This window comes from Apaloderma vittatum, unplaced genomic scaffold (assembly GCF_000703405.1).
Source record: "Apaloderma vittatum isolate BGI_N311 unplaced genomic scaffold, ASM70340v1 scaffold32729, whole genome shotgun sequence".
NCBI lineage: Eukaryota > Metazoa > Chordata > Aves > Trogoniformes > Trogonidae > Apaloderma > Apaloderma vittatum.
Genome location: NW_009736394.1, coordinates 16,977 through 34,321, shown reverse-complemented (window position 1 = coordinate 34,321; position 17,345 = coordinate 16,977). Strand labels below are relative to the sequence as shown.

Below are 17,345 nucleotides of genomic sequence, written 5' to 3'. Positions count from 1 at the left end.
TCCTGGCCCCGCCGCCGCTCGGGTTCTTCCTCCCCAGCTCCCTTCTCTCCCCCGGCTCCCCTGGGCTTTCCTCCCGCGGGTGTGCGGGACAAGTAGAGGATTTAGCCCTGCACGGATCACAAAAGAAATGGACCAGAGATAATTTAAATGGACTGGGTGCCGTTCTGCCTAAGCTTGGAGACACAGTGGAAGGAAGGCTTATGTAGGTATGTGTAAAACAACTTATAAAAAGTGGTGGTAGGTTAGAAAGGACAGGAATGGTGATGAGTTGGGAAGGACGAGGCAGTCGTGATAGTATGAACAAAGACTGGGAAGTGGGAGGAGAGCACGCAGATTCACGGGGGATGTGTGATGTGGCTGCAAGGAGGTCTCTGCAGAGTCATGTCTGGTGAAAAGGGTAGGGGATGTTCTAGTTTCTCACTCTTGGGATGAAAAAATCCTGTCCAAAAAAACTCATTGAGGAAGGAAACAGCAAGGTATGCACGCTGCCTCTGTGCAGAAGCAATTGAGGATGATCTGTGGATTACAGGTTTATGTGACACAGATAAAGATGTGATTAACATTGATAGCAAGTGTAGAGTCAGGGTTGTAGATGGTTGCAGAGCGAGAGTGTCAGTCCGAGAGACTTTCTCTTTTTTTGAATTTTCAAGAAAGAGGTGAAAGAAAAAAAGCTCTCCCAATCGGCTGTGAAGTATCTACAGAAAACGAGAAATCCACCAGAAGACATATTGGTGAAATCCCACAGGTAGATAGGGCAAGAAATCAGGAAAGAACTATGTAATGGGGTGAGAAATGAGGTGAGATAATGTCATCTGCCATGTCTAATGGTGATGAGATCACAGAGTGACTTATGGTGGCATGTTTGAAGTAATTTTGTTTCAGAAGACCTTGTTAAGAAGGATTTTGTTGCAAAGCAGGAGTCAGCAAGAGGGCATCTCTGTTGGGCAGCAAAGCCCAACAAAGTGGTGGGTGTGTTTAAGAGTTCACGCAAGCTGGTTGGAGGAAGAGAGGGGATTAAATTGTATCAGTGTTAGTGAAGATGAGGCAGTATCTTGGATGAAGGTGGTAAAGAAGAACCTCATCCTCCCTTGATTAGGAAAGAGATCTAAATATGGTTTAAAACTTTATAATCTGATTTTGGGGATTATGGTAATTATTTAATCTAAATACTCTTTGCTTTTTTGACCCTCTTTTTTTGAGCTTAACATCTTTATTGTCTTAAAAACTAGTGCTGTCAAGTATTAGCTGTGTCTTATCTTGGCTTGTATTCAGGTAGCTTGTCACTGGGTCATGAGGATACTAGGCTGAGCATTAGGTGAGGCAAATTCTATTCCTCGTTTTCTAGTATCCTGCTTTGCTTTCCCAACAGAGCTTGTGCCTTAGTCTTCCTCCTCCTTCACACATGTCTGTGTGTTGTTCAGTTTTACTGAAGGTGAGCTCTTTCAGAGGACATTGACAGGAGTCACAAAAGTCATCCAGTCTGCAAACTGTTTTCTGCTTATTATAGCCCATTGTCCAGGCACGTGGTTCCCTTGTATTTTCAAATAAATGTGTTGGTGGCCCAGAGAAACAGCTGTGCACGCTTCTGAGCCTCCTGGTATGTAACTGGTGAGGTACTGGGTAGGCCTGGTATTCTACTGAGATATCTAATACCATCTCATTGCTTGGATGGGCCTCACTGTGTGATGAAACAGCAAATGGACCCAGTGTTTGGGGGGTTTTATTTCTGTGTCTAGAGTGTGGGATGATCTGAGTGAGTCTGAGAAGATTCCCAAGTGGTAAAACTCGTTCAGGCTTTGTGATGCTCTGAGGTTGGCTGAAAGAAGCTGTTGCACAACTGGACTGTTGCTGTCTCTCTGTATGAATGCTCATAGTGGGTTTAGGTTCTCAGAGATGTTATTCCTTTAACATAAGGTTTAACAAGTAAAGATTGATTATTTCTTTCATACAAAAGGTCAGTGTCGATACAGATTAAGCTCAGAACAGCATCATTTTACTCTAAGCAGGGTAGAGGGAGGGAGGAAGGAAAGTACAATATAGGTTTGCCTTGTCTGTCAAATGAGATTTCACATCTGTCTTGTTCCAGTATGGAGAGATGGTGCCTCTACTCCTCTGCAATTCTATGAGAAGCAGTGCTATAAAATATTTATGTGCTGCTTCTGTTGTGGATAGCTAAGGAATCAAGAGGCAAATGAAAGGAACGGAGACCAGAATTCAAGGGATAATATAATTAGCTGCTAGCCTTCATCCTCTCTCACTGGAGGTTTGTATCTGCTGAAATTACTGCAGCCCCTCAAATTAATTGTACATCACATCTCTTCCTGGTTATTCTGTACTGCCTGGTCAGGTTGCTGGAAACAGAAAACAAATGAGTTGAGGAAAAATAATGAAAATTTATGGTTGAGATTTCCGGTCAGTGCTCTGAAGTCAGGATTCTCAAAGCTTGATTATAGTTTCCCCAGCAGCTACAAACTGTGAAACTGTGGGAATATGTTTGAGTAACAGAGCTAACAACATGATAATGCAAAGTGCAGACATGTAAAAGAAACCCAGTACATGCTGCTTGTGGAAAATAGCTTCGATTTTATGTATGTATTTCTGCATGTAAAACCTGGTTGCAGCATTGCTTTAAGTATTTGGTGTCTCTTGAAACTAAATTAACTAGAAATTTGTGATTAAATATAAGATGGCTGTAACTCAAGGTTGATATATGCTCTACTGCTGTTTTCTCAAATTCATGCTCTTCAGTTGCAGAAGGTTTGTAGTTCAGATAAGTCAAATATGTGAGTTTTCCAATACCAATGAGAATCTCAAAAAGACAACTTTGTCTTTCTTATTCTTCTTGAATAGCAGCTGTCAAGATTTGAATGTAGATTTCTACATTCAGAAGGTCATAAGTGTGTATTAAGAAGGTAATAAAATGAGAATTAATTTTATTTCCCCCCTCAGATGTAAGGCCCAAGCCACATCATATCCAGTAGAATCCAGTTAAAGGGATTAACTAATTTCACCATTTCTTTCGAGATGGTGTTTAACTGTTAAATTGGGTGTCTATGAGAGATCTGCTTGCTTATTTCACAAAGTTGGGAAATAAGGGGCCATGGTTACGAAACAATATAGACTTCTACAGGGCATCGCAGGTTGCCTTTCTAGCTACTGTGGTCATGGTTAAGGGGGCTGTATTTCTTCCTGTTGATGAAATGGGTATGGTGCTTTTTTTACAGTGCTTCAGGCTGTTAGTAAAAACTTAATGTCATAAATTTAGTGGCATCTCTGAAGAGACCGATCATGAAGGTTATGAAGCCACTTCCCAACTGTCAGAAGTCTCGGGGCCCCTGCTGGTGGATAGGACGCAATGTAATAAGCCAGTCTGTGAGGTTTCAGACCTCACCTGTAAGAGCAGCCTTGGCTTTGCAGGTGGAAGAGCCGCAGTGGATCAAAACCAGGGACCTGCACAGCAGAATCATTTTGGCTCTGGGTCATTGGGTCGGTCCAGTCCTGGCTGTTTGATCACTTGTACGATGTTGACGCGGCCTCTCTTACAATTTCTTAGGCAACAGAAAAAAATTGTTTTTCCCCCCTTAGGAGACAGAGCTCAGATGAAATCAAAAGAACGATAAAGTTTGGAGGAGAAAAAGAAGCTGCAATTGCTTTCCCGGTCTGCAGTTTGACAGGGCATTAAGATGTCCGTGGACATGAACAGCCAGGGCTCTGACAGCAATGAAGAGGATTATGACCCTAATTGCGAGGAGGAGGAAGAGGATGAGGATCCTGGGGATATTGAGGATTATTATGATGGGGTAGCTAACGACGTGGAGCAGCAGGGAGCAGATGCCTTTGATCCAGAGGAATATCAGTTCACCTGCCTGACTTACAAGGAGTCGGAGAGCACTCTCAATGAACACATGGCCAGCTTGGCTGCCACGTTAAAGGTGAGGAAAGGTTTCTGCATTAACACAGGTGTCAAATAAGTCTGACTGAAAAGGCAAATGCTGAGCATACCATTTGAAATTATGGGGATATTGCTGTTATGGGGGGTTGGAAGAAGGTTATTGAAGGTCCCTGATTCAAAACTGACTCAAAGGCTTACTGTTGTTACATACTGGTTGTGGGGCCTGAAAATCTTCCTTACTGACTGTTGATTCTTACAGCTTATCTATTTATTTTTTTTTACAGAGCTGAGCTTCATGACTAAAATTCCTGAGTTATAACTCTTTGCATTAGCATGATATAAAGAGGAGATATAGAAAAGAGATAAACCAGGTCACAAATGGTGCAGATTGTACACCTGTGTTTGAGAAGATAACTGACAGATAGGAAGACATGCTAAAACTGTAATTCTAACAAAAACACCTTTCCTTTGTTGGTTCTGAGAGAATAATAATAGACTTCCAAAGACAGATCAGCTGTCATGCCAGGTATTAACCCTACTGTTGCAGTGACAGCAATTAAAGTACAATGAACTTCCCATCTCTTGTGGTGACTAATACATGGCAGAAGAGTCACGCACTGAGTCAGCCCCATGGTATTATGCTCAATAAGATTGTTGTGAAGTTTTCTTTCTCTTTGTGCAGCTGATACTGTAGTGCAGGGTAGCAATAAGAGGAGGTTCTCTCTGCCTTGTCAGTGTGCTTCAGCCCCAGTGCAGGTCAGAGGAAAGCAGAGTTTTCGAAGATATTGACACTGCGTTGAAATTACTGATGCATCTGCTTTGTAACAGGTCTCCTAGTGCTTGTTCCTCTCGGGAACAACCCCTGAAAGCAGGACAGGTGATCACAGCATATAAAAAACATGTTGTTTAGATTTTGATTCCTATTCATTTGGTCTGAATCAAAACTAATTTAAAAAAAGAGGGATCTCTTGATCATTATTTGCACGTCTCCTATAGAACCAATATATCTGTAAAGCCTGAGGCCTATGAAGCCTACAAACAGTAGGCTCTGAAGGGCACCTGTATTTTTTGCTGTGTATCTAGCTAGTTTTGCTGCCTGTTCTGCTTGTTTCCAGTGTTCACCACCTCAGAAAATGAGGTTTTACTCTTTTTTGGCTGTCAAACTTGTGTCTGTGATGTCTTCAAAATGTACAGTTCAAGCTCTTGACAGTTTGTTCCTTACATATTGTCAGGAAAGGGAGGTGAAAGAAGAGAACAAATGAGAATAGTTGGTCAGCGCTTTTGATCTAGCTGCCAGTTGCTCTTGATTCTTAGCGATTAGGTAAAGATTTAGAATGTCTTTTCTGCTCCTTTTCAGCCTGTTAATTTGAATCTTACCCCAAATATGACCCAAGGAGGGAACATTTTAGATTCCTTATATATCCAAAAGTAAGCCCGTGTATTTATTTAAAAAAACATTTTGGATTGTGTTTGAGAAGATCAAAACAAATTTGGATAGAAACCTGAAAAAACTGTGATCTTGTAAGCCACATACTAAGTCTTTAGCTCTTGAAGTGACTCATTAACTCTCTGCTAACTAGGAACAGCGGTGCAAGAATTGTGCTTTCCTTGGAAATCTGATGTGTATCTGCAGCACGTGTTTTTTGTTTCCTGGAATCTTTTCTTACTATACTTCCACAACTCTGTTTCTTCCTTCCCCTCTCTTCCACCAAGGAAACTTACCACTTTGTTAGTTTTTTGAGACAAACTGTGAGTGGAAAGAATTTGTATTGAATTAGGGAGCATGGAGAAAGAAATCGAAGAGAGCGTGTTGAACCGCTTTTTATCGTTACCTTCCATTGACTCGGTGGATATGAGTAAACAGGGACAGACTTCTCTAAAAACTGTATTAACTTCTTTCCTCTGATTTGCTTGAACTCCAAAAACTTTTCCTTTTGATGACTACTTTTCATAATGTCTTGGGATTTTTTTTGCATGGTGGCGATTGTTCCTTTGGAGCACTTCTAGTTCATTTTATTATTCTTTTTTTTTTTTTTTATTTCATCTCCTTTACCTTTTGCTACCAGGTGGTTACATTGTGCTTTTTAGCATTAGCTCATATTTAAGGGAGAGTGGTGGCCCCTGACAGGGAAAGATTAAGGTAAATGAAGGACTGTTCAGGAGGTACACTGCTGAAGGTAATGCATGACATGGTACTTGAGCAATTTGCTCTCTCGAGAAATTAATAGACTAATACAATTCCCTAAAGCAAAGAAAGAGTGAGCGCAATAAATGGGCTCAAAGCTGCGTTTGATTGTTCTGCCACTGTATATTGTAATTAGGTGAATCACTTTCTGAAGGTTAAATTGGGGGCGGGAGTGGTGGTGTATTGACCGCGCTTTATTGTCTGCACACTGCTAAGGCCAGAAACAAGTATTCGGAGCTTTACATCTTCATACTTGCAGTCCGTACTGTTATTAGCTAATAACAATCGAAGTAAGTAGTGTCGCATTTACTCTGCTCATTAGCCCTCAACACTTGTTTTTTGGACTGTTTTGTTCAGCTATTTTAGACTTGAATTCCTATTTTCTTAAAAGTGTCAAGGTGAAGAGTGATCTTCCTTGGAAATCCTCTTGGCTACCTTTTTCGTTCCTTGTGAGTTAGAGCTGACCTTATTCTCATGGTAACAGAAGCTAAACAGACAACCGAGCAAACCTGGCATTGGCTGACTGACTTCAGGTCAGGTGTGAGCGTCCTACAGACGTTTAAATGTTTGGACACAACATTGAAAGAGACAGTCTCTTCAACAAAATACTTGATTTTTTATCTACCTCAACTAGTGACAAACATCACTCAAAATCTTAAGCCTGACAAAAGCGTGAAACGTGGCATATAGGTAGATGTATGCCCTCGTATCTGTTCCTGTAATAGGAAACTTTTGCCTTGAATTCTTCCAACTTGTTTTTTTAATCAGGTGGGAAATTCTAAGTAGAAAAATTAGTACAAACAAGGTAGCAGAAGATTCAACCAACTGTGCTGTGTTGCAGCACAGAATCTAGAGGGGTAATCGCTAGACTTTCTTCATTTGGAGAATGAAGACCTGTGAGTAGATCTTTGCTTTCCAAGAAAAAGAAGAGGAAATGTTTGCTCCTTGGTTAGTGCTGCTAATCTGGAGGTCTGTTTGTGGAGGGTTCAGTTAATAACTTGACTAAAATTAGGACAGGCTATCTCTGTTGAAACATGCTAGAAGAAAACCCAAAACTGTGATTCTCTGCCTGCAAGACCTGCGAATTGAAGCATATCACTTTTAATTCCTCAAGGTCACTTCACCGACAGTCAACAGTTAAAGGCAATACTCTTGAAAGCAGAGTGGCATGTGTTGCCTGCAGACCAGCAAAGAAATTTACAGTGGTTCTTTTTAAAAAGTAGATACAGTAATAAAAATCCAGTATCTTTAAAAAATGATTAAATTGAATTCTGTAACAATATACTTGCTTTCAGGGTAACTCTGTCAGTTGTCACAGAGGGATTGTGGATCCTAGAGTGGCAGTATCAGTGCATGCATACAAACAGTACGATACTCAACAGTTGTACAAACAAAGTTGACCCTGTCACTGGCAAGCAATTAAGTGTGTGATGATGTCATATTGTTTTTGTTTGTGAATGACACTTCCTGGCTCCGCTGAGGGTCTCTGTACAAATCTGGAGTATTTGTGGTGTTCCGAATAACTGGCAGTAGTTTCTCTGTTTCAGTGGTGAGATGGATCTTTCTAGTTTTTACTACTTTTTTTTTTTTTTTAAACTAGCGATAAAAGCCACTAGGTAAAATGATTGCAAATACGATTTGTGAAAGAAACATCACCTTGATTTGAGGTTTTTTTAAAAGCTGATTGTCAGTCAGGAAGCTAAGATATTTCTGTGCCTACAAGGTAGCAAAGAAATATAGTTGTGTTGTTTTGTAGACAATTGACACTGATGTTAGTCTTTCCACGGAAACTAAAGGCATTGTAAAACTGAAGGACTTAATTTTCAGTTTGCTAATGTGAGTAATCTGCTAATATTTACCAGACAGCAAAAGGTTCCGTCCCTGGCTCCTTGAAATAACAGCTTGCGATGTGGAGTTTGTGGTTTTTTTAGCCCTGTCCCTTGAAGAATAAAACTTGGTAGATGCAAAAGCTATTTGATGTCACGACATCATTATGAATCTATTAATCCATGTTAGCGTTGCTGATCTTTTGGGGATAAAATGGTTTTTCAGATATTTTTGCTTACCTTATTGAAGTCATGTCTTCTAACGTAACCAAATTAGTATTTGCTCCTAAAAACACAGCCCTCTGAAACCGTTCCACACACTCAAATTGCGCTGACACAGACCAGTTAGTTTGCAGAGCTGCTTGGTGAATGCTGGCAGCGGTCCTTTTCAAATACCATCTTTAGCAGATCCAGAGTCATGTGCGTGGAGATTGGCAGCCTGTGTGAGCAGCTCTACCCAAAGGAGCTGGCACTCGCAGGATGCCTCTTCAACGCGGTCGCAAAGTGTCTCCAAAGAGCCAGATGTCGAGACATTGGTGTGTGCACCACGCCTTGCAGTGCTGTGCAAACCACGACCGAGAGTGTGGTATGGGATGCTTATGCAAACAAATCTGCCCTGTTGCACAGTTGTCCTTTCTGGTGCAATAATGACTTTGTGAAACCTAGATGCAGAAAATAAAATGGCAGTCATAAAAGACTAGCTGTGCTGATGTACTTGAAGTACTCGAAGTATTAAAGCCCCTTGAAATATTAATGTGCATGTACATAAGAACAGAGTTAGAAAAATTTATGTTCAAAGTTAATGTCCGTAAGAACCAACGCTGGTAAGCATTAGTATATCACAGAATCACAGAACAGTCAGTGCTGGAAGAGACCTCTAGAGATCATCTAGTCCAACTCCTCTGCCAGAGCAGGATCCCCTGGGGCAGCCACACAGGAACACGTCCAGGCGGGTTTTGAAAGTCTCCAGAGAAGGAGACTCCACAACCTCTCTGGGCAGCCCGTGCCAGGGCTCTGTCACCTGCACAGTAAAGAAGTTTCTCCTCATGTTGAGATTGAACTTGTATGTTCTAGCTTATACCTGTTAGTCTTTGTCCTATTACTGGGTACCACTGTAAAGAGACTGGCACCTTACTCTTCACACCCACTCCTCAGGTATTTATATCCATTAGTAAGATCCTCTCTCAGCCTTCTCTTTTCAAGGCTAAACAGCCCCAGTTCTCTCAGTCTGTCTTCATAGGAAAGATGATCACATCCCTTAATTATCCCCCTAGCTCTTTGTTGGACTCTCTCCAGTAGATCCCTGTCTTTCCTGAACTGGAGAGCCCAAAACTGGACACGGTGTTCCAGGTGTGGTCTCACCAGGGCAGAGCAGAGGCAGAGGAGAACCTCCCTAGCCCTGCTGGACACTTTTTAATGCCCCCCAGGATCCCATTGGCCCTCCTGGGTGCAAGAGCATGTTACTGCCCCATGGACAACTTACTGTCTGCTAAGTTGTATGTTAGCTATATTTGTAAACAGTTAATATGTTTAAATATAAAATTTGAAGTGTGAAATATAACTTATTATAAATGGTAGACCCTGATAGGCAAATTTGACTTCTCCATGGAACATCTATGGTGCTGTTTGGCAATGATAACACAATCTTTCGAAGTACCTGTAAACCCTAGATTAGTCGGGACATGCAGCTTTGTATCTGTACCATGTTCTATCTTCTACTGTCAGGCTGATACCATGTAGGAGATCCAGTCTAAAGTTGTAACCCTTAGGAGCACGTGTGTTTGAGACGTGCCTTTTATTCTTTACCCACTTTTTGTTTCCAAAGAGAAGCATCCTGTAAGGTTTGCCCTATGAAAGCTGTGTTGTTGCCTACCAGCTTCCCGATGCTTCAGTAGTGTGCGGAGTACGAAGAGGACACGAGTACATCCATAACTGTATTCAGTGTCTGTTTCATTTTGGCTCCTAACGGATTTTTGTGTTGGTTGTGGTTTGGGGTTTGTTTATTTGCTTGTTTAAAAAAAAAATTAGTTAATTTTCATAGACTTCTGGTCAGCAAGATAAGAGGGGCTGGCTGGAGAGTCTGGGCCTTGCAGCCTTCTGAGAAGGAAGTCATCTGAGGAGAGAAATCAGTTTTGTTCCTTACTGCCCAGGACTGCTGAAATTCTCTACTTGATTGGAAAAATGAGCCACAAATGTGGAGGGTGATTATAGCCCACACATTTCTTTGTGATTCACGCCTTAAGTGTATCTTACAGCCAGTATGACTCTGCAGGGAGCGAAAAAATCAGTTCACAGCTGTTGATGAGTGTGATCTTGGTGGGAGGTAGAGGCAAGACACAAAGTGTTAGAAATGCTGAAACAATCTTTCAGCAACTGTTTCATGTTGCAAGCTTACAGCTGGGCAGCAGGATCACAGGAGCAGCATGAAGCAGCTGAAGTGCATTGCCAAAAATTGTCTGCCCTGCCTATTAAGGATGACGCAGCAGAAACGAGCTACGTTGTGTCCTATGGAAAGCTGGTTTACCAAGCAAATGTTCCTCCTGGTCATCTTTTGACGAGAAAAGAAAAATGAACTTAGAAGCTGGGGTTGGCAAGTAAAGGGCTAAATTATTTGGGACTGAACTGCAAAGTTACTGAAGCCCTGAGCCCTGCTCCTACGTGCAGGTGTGTGCACACCAGTGCCTTCCACTTGGAGCTGGCTGCTCCATGTCCTGAGCTGCTGGTCATGGTTGCATGGAGACATGTTATTACCCACCCCTTGTTTATCTTCTGCATCCTCGTTTCTGTCAGCTGGGAGGAATTGTCCACTTCTGTGTTTTGCTGGGAAATCACCTCAGCAGGGGCTGAGCTGGAGCGGTGGGGGGTGTTGTTGGGGTTTTGGCAGCATGTGGGGAGCTCAGTGCAGCGTGCACTGGGCACTGGTGCTCCCAGACACCGCGTGATGTTGGAGAGAATAGCTACAGTGAGTACAGCTGGGGAGTCTTATGTCAAGCTTATATTCATGTGCCATCTTACAGCTTTCTTGCTGCATTTCTTTTGCTCTAAATCTTTCAAAGAAGGCAGCTTATAGCTATTTTGTAATAAGGCCTTCTAGCATACCATCTTGCTTAAGTCTTCTTTTTTTTTTTTTTTTGAAATAATTTATTTCTGAATCTCCTCAGGAAGGATAGTCTAACAGCTTGAGCAATACATACATTGAGATTTCCTAGCTGAGTCCTACTGATCCGGTTTGTTGGCAGCTGCAGCTGAAATTGTTGCTGTCCTGTGTAGGAGAGCGGGTGGATTAAAATAATGTGTAAGTGCAGAGAAGGAGTTAGAATTTAACCCAAGATCCCCTTTCTCCAGTATGTGGCCAACTAGATCATGCACTGACAGCTTCACGGACCGTATGTATGACACAGGAAGTATTTGTCATTCCCAAACTGCGCTCTGCCTCCTGAATATGTTTCTGATCTTGCAGACTGACACCAGGCCTCTGCATGCCGGAGGGTGAGTGACAGCGTACAGATTAAAACCCTGTAATGAAGCAGAGCTCCTGTAGTGCTGTGTGTCAAGACCTTTCCATGGTATCGAGACAGCAGCTACAGGCTCTAAACTGCGTTTCGTTCCCTGGTGCAGCCTGCAATCAGGAGAGGGGCTGAAAAGTCAGGCAAATTGTAAGTGATGCTGTGAGTAAAACTTAAAGACAGAGTGCTTTTTCTCACTTCTTTTAAGCTTGATAGAACCCAAAAAATAAGAGCAGGGTATCTGATTTTGTTGTAGCTTTGTCTTCTTTTCCTGACAAGTGAAATTGATTTGAGTTCAATTTTGAAAACAGCCTCTGATGCTCAGAAACCTGTAACAGATACAGAGGGACATTGCTATAAAACTTTGTACACTTGGGGTGTTTATGGCAGCTGGTGTGAATCACACCTCCACCTCCTGTGACCTCGTGAGTTTTCTACCAGGACTGCATATTGGACATTGCTTAAAAGAGAAGTAAATCAAAGCAAAGGAGATAATGCAGCCCGAAGAAAGCTATTTGATTGCCCTTTTGTTGCTTCTTAATTCCTAATATTTCTGCAGGTTTTTGAGAAATCCTCCAGTGAAAACAGGGCAGTTGGATAGTTTTTTCCAATGGGGTCGTGGAGGGAATCAGATCTACTTTCCACAAGAGAAATGAGCATAAAGTAGTATTTTTTCCATTGTGGATCACTTTCTTTACCTCAGTATCCTTAAGCAAGGCGTGTCTGAAGGTATTCTTTTCCGTCAGCAAAATTATTCAATACAAATTATGGTTTGTTTCTAAGGTGTTACTCTTCTATACCACCAGCTCAGTTCAGTCTCTTGTTTTGCCCATAGTTGCTCACCAGCAATTTCAGAGTCTCTTGCTCTATGTGGTTTTACTGTTGTAAAGAATTTAAGAGTGTGCTTTCAGAAGTTTTGAAGCAACACAGGAACTAAGATCATCCTTTCCTTGTAGAACTAACAAAAACTATTCATGGATTAACAGAAATGCTTCTCAAGATTAATTTGTTTAAATCTGTTTGTAGAAAAACCTTTGATTGGGGGAAAGACAAGAAATGGAAGCTGCATTTCTTTACGCCAGGTTTGTGTTCCTCTGGGCCAGACATTTCAGCGCAGCCCTGATCTAACAGGAATTGTCAGCTTGGTGCAGAGCCATGGGATGTCAGCTCCAACCACATCACAGTACCTCCAACTCATTCTGAATTGAAACTCTTTGAGAATCACGTGATGATCCTTGCTTTAAATTCCTGATAACGTATCTCTGCAAAAGTGAGGATTGAAACACACCTCCAGAAAATAGGCCATCCCTTGGAGAAAAGTGAAATGAGCTCATGAGATATGCATGCAACATAAATATGCATGAGTGGTTTCTGTAGAATATAAGCTCTACAAAAGACGATGGTTTTTTAGCTTTTAGGAAACATTTCCGTGTGAATTAGCAACTGTCAAAGTGGCATGGTTGAGAAGATATTTGCTGTGGGGAGATGAAACTTCAGCTCTTCAAACAACTTCACTTATCTGGGGAAGCAAGTTGAGGCATAGTTGTCTTAGAGCTCTCTAAACTCAGCAAGGTACCTGCTTTGCCAATTCTTTTGATATTGTCTTGTCCTAAAGAGTGCCAGACTCTCTCTCACACTTCCAAAGCATGAGAATTTTGCTTATCTTGGAGAGTAAAGAACCCAGGAGATAAATGGAGATAGAAATAATAATTAAATAAATACTGTGCTCTCTTCTGGAAAATGAATAGATGTGTATTTAATGTGATGGTGTTACTTCTTTGTTCTACTTTCAGAATCTAATTTTGTCCAGCACTATGTAAATTTTTCAGAGGTTGTTTTTTTTTTTTTCTCACAACTCCTGTAGAGTGTTTCCCTAGAGCACCCTTCTTGTGTGCATAGGCAATGTGCCCCTTCTCCAGTGCAGGGACAAACATGAGCCTTGGGTGCCCATTTCTGGCAGGCAGCAGCCTTCTAGCACTGCTAAGTCACAGTGAAGTTCGTGAAGGTTTGGAATAGGCTTCTGAGGGGACCAAATTCTATTTTAAGGTGAAGCTGGAAATTCCAGACTGAATGAGATCCTCTCCAGCTTTGATGCCCCATCGTGAAGAAGGAAGCCTGTTCTCCAGTCAGAAATTTTCCAGGCTCATATTTGGACTGAGCTGATTACTGATCTTAAAATATTAAGCTGACAGTGAGAAAATGGGGGAATGAGAGGTGAAGAAAAGAAAGAAATTTTTAGCGTGACTGCTGCTTTCAGCTTTCATCTTTAAACTTTAATAAATTTAATTGCACCTAGAAGAGTTTTGGAGAAGTCAAGCTGTGCAGAAGTGTTGGCACAATTCAGCGGTGGCAAACAAAAACTAAAATAGAAGTGCAACATCTAGAGCATGCATTCCCTTCTGCATTGTGGTCTGTAGAAGTATTTTACCGAAATGACTTGCTGCCAGCAAGACATTTAGGGGGCTATCTCACTATGTTTTTTCAGGTCTTAGTATTCCGAAACAAGAATAGCGAAGTTTAAACAAAGCTGATGATTTATCAAGGATACCTCTTTGTTTCTTTTCTGTCTGAGACAAAATATTGTTATTCCCAAATAACCTGAGATTCTTGTGGCAACAGGTGATGGGTAGGGACTGAATTGTAGCTCTTTCTGAAGTGTTTTAGAAGTCTGAGTCCTTTCGCTGTGTGAAACTTCTGACTGTCCAGGAAATGCCGTATTGGCCAATGTGCCTGAGCAGCAACCAGGGCTCATTTCTTAAGCTGCGAGGCCGCAGCAGGTATGTACGAAGGGGGCATCCATGTCTTCTGAATAGTTCAGCCAGCAGTATCAGCTTCTGTGTGTTGCTTCTCCAGTACTAAGAGGTAATAAATTATGTATATATGGGCCAAACTTCTGATTGCAGTGGTATTTTTCTGTGGTCTGCATGTTTGGGCTCCTGCTTACAAAGAAATACTTTGATTATTCTGGAGTATTATTGTGGAAGAACTGGCTGACTTTGTACAATCATTCACTCATTGTGAATGTACAGTCATTGAAGAGGCCGGGGCATGCCGCTAATGAGTAGAAACAGGCTTTTGTTAAACATTTGTTCTTCTCGTGCTTGTTTTCTTGAATCTCGCCCGTAGCGTTGGCCCCTGATGGTGTTCACGTTTGCCTTGCTGTCGGTGAGCAGGATGTAGACTTGTAATGTGAGGAGGCTCCGCTCAGCAGGCATGGCCCCAGCCTCATCAGTTATCTGCTGCTCTCGCATCCCTGATTCTTACAGTTTGAATGTTATCTATTCGTACTTCCATGCTAAGCAGACTGTGGGTACCTTGCTGCAGCTGGCTCTGCGACTTCCTTTTCGCAGGATCGCTCCAGTCAGGTAGTATCAAAAACTTTTCTGCCTGAGGGCTTTTAGGAAAGTGGACTCGTCTCCTGAATCTGTCTCTATGCATTGAAAATATTTTATTCTTGGGTGCTTTATGATGAAAGTAATAAAATTAGCACTACAGCTGATCTGGTCAGTGCTTGCAGTTGGAGCAAAATAGGAATGGCCACAGTAGGTTTATTATTCTTCTACATCTGTTAATCTGGTATTTTTCTAGAGCATTAATTCCACATTTTGCCTCACAAATAATTTGACTCAAAAACATTTGATTCTATTAGGATAGTTTGTTAAATTTCAAGAATTTATATGCTGATATTTCTACTTTTATTTGTATAAATCATCATTCTTGAATGTATGTGGTTCCTCCTCAGGGAGTAAGTATGGAGTTTGAGGAGTCATGATACTGCAATGAATGCTGCACCTCAGGCTCTGACAATCCAACTGAAAAATACTAATTTTCATGTGTTACTGATAAACTTCCCATTTAAGTCTGGTGGTTTGAGTTTTTTTGTCAAGATGGTAGTTCTTCCGTACTGCTACTAAGGAATAATTTCACTGCTGTTAGAGAATGATTCATTAGCATGTGGTTTGCATTTGCAGGAAGCCAATCTTGTAGAGACAACATTCCTGATGCTTGTTTGTTTTACAAACACGAAATGCAGATGTGTTCTTTGTACAAGCAAATCAAAAGGTGTCTGTCTGGGTTTGCCAGGCTGGGGGCTTATGATAACAACCCATCCGAGGCTTGTGGTGGCATTTCATCCCTACAAACCAGAGCAGACTGTATGTGCTGTCAGCAGCAGCCCTGTGTGCCACGCTCCAGCTAATCAGAGGCTTCTGTGCTGGAGGGGGGCAGCACTGCCTGGGCAGCCTTTGCTGATCAAGTCATGGAAGGTGACATACCAAATCTTGCGCAGTATGAGCTGATGCTTCAGTTCCTCTAGAGAAAGCGTTGTTTGAACATTGAAAATTACTGGGATTTAAGCGAAGTGAGCAAATCAGAAAGTAGAGGTAGATAAGAGCTGGTTAAAAACCGCGGCTGCGTCGGGTATTGGCGTTGCCCTGGTTTAGCTCGTTGAACCAACCGTCCAGCGCTCACAAATGCCACTGCAGGGCCGGGGCAGTATCATGTGGCAGGAATAGGTTGGTTGCGTTGTGTCATGTTGTGAAGCTGCCCCTCTGCAGTGGGGAGGTTTAGAAGAGTAATGAATACGCTGCTGCTGGGTGTGTGGAGCCTGTCTGTTCTGTAGGAAGGAGTGACTATTGCGTGTTTTAACTTCCAGGGTTGTGTTGGCATTGCTGCTTATATGTAATACCAGAACATCAGATGCTGTGATTCACCTGTAGCCAGATTCAAGAAGGATTATGGCTTTTCAGCTGATGGCTGAGACTGACAGCTTCTCTGGCAGGAAAAAAAAGAAGAGCTCTTCCTGCAGCTGGGACAGAAGGAGTTGTTTTCTATATATTTAGTAGAGAGAGGTGCTATGGTGGTAGCTTGTCTTGGAGTGAGGGAGGTAGAGCGCTTTAATGTCAGAGAGTGTTGAATGGAGAACATGCAGACTGCTGGGCTTGCCTCTGTCCTCCATAGCACAGAGAAGAGTGAGGAGATGGAGGTCATGAGCTTTCCAAATCCCCCTGGAAGCGATGTCTTGTTTGAACTCTGTGGGCCTAAGGCATGAAGGGCTCAAGAGACAGGTTGAAGGTCCAGCAGCTCAGCAGATGCCTGTGGTCTCAGTGGGTACAAGCCTTTTTGTGCTAGCAGACCAGTCTATTTTCTTCCAAAATAAACTAATGCAGAGAAGCAAAGGAGAACTTGTTTGCTCGTGTCCTTGTAACATGACTTTAAATGTCATGTTGCAGTATTCTAAAGGGTTCGTGGGCTAGTGCAGGCTGTGTTAGTGCTTGCCAGTTCACATAATGCAGCAACTCTGCATGGAAATAGTCCCTGTCAGAGCAGCTTTCCATCTTCCTATTCCAGTCCAGTGTGTAACTTTCTTCTCTACAGCGAGGGCTTGGGAAAAATGTTTTGTATTTCCCCTTCCCCTTTGCTACCACAGCGTGCCTGCGTTTGCAACTTGCTACTGCTTCTGCAGCTCAGTCAGGGGTACACGTCTGCCCTGTGGGTCCTGCTCGATGAGGACCCTGATCCAGCCTGGGCTGGGCCTCAAAAGTAGCGGCCAGTTAATTCTCAATTCTTTCCTATCTGTGCTGTTGTGACTAAGGATGTGAGACAGTTTGAGTACATCGATCCTTCCTTCCAGCATGTATAGTGCAGATACACTGACTGTGAACCTTATGTCTAGTAGTTAAATGGGAATTGATTGTCACTGGGATATTGTACTGAGTTTGTACAGCTTATTAGTCTTACAAGATCACAGTCCTAAGCAGGGGTGGCCTCAAAATATGCCTAACATGACTTTTTTTTTTTCTTTTATTTTCCACCTAGGTATCACATGCTGTTGCAAAGCTAGTATTAGTTAGTTTCCACTGGCAAATCTCAGAGATTTTGGAAAGGTAAGTGTAAATAGTTTCACCTCTTCTGTGCTCAGTGCTTTTCCCTTGCTT

The 17,345-nt window shown here is 42.2% G+C and overlaps 1 protein-coding gene across 1 annotated transcript in view; it reads left to right on the top strand.

Annotated features, from left to right (window-relative positions):
- The first annotated feature begins 3,584 nt into the window (after positions 1 to 3,584).
- ARIH2 (ariadne RBR E3 ubiquitin protein ligase 2) overlaps positions 3,585 to 17,345 on the top strand; it is a 28,288-nt gene continuing 14,527 nt past the window's right edge. Inside the window, exons 1-2 of the mRNA XM_009876963.1 lie at positions 3,585 to 3,932; positions 17,227 to 17,294. Coding sequence (XP_009875265.1) covers positions 3,684 to 3,932; positions 17,227 to 17,294 — 317 coding nt within the window. The 5' untranslated portion in view covers positions 3,585 to 3,683. The remainder of the gene's footprint in view (positions 3,933 to 17,226; positions 17,295 to 17,345) is intronic.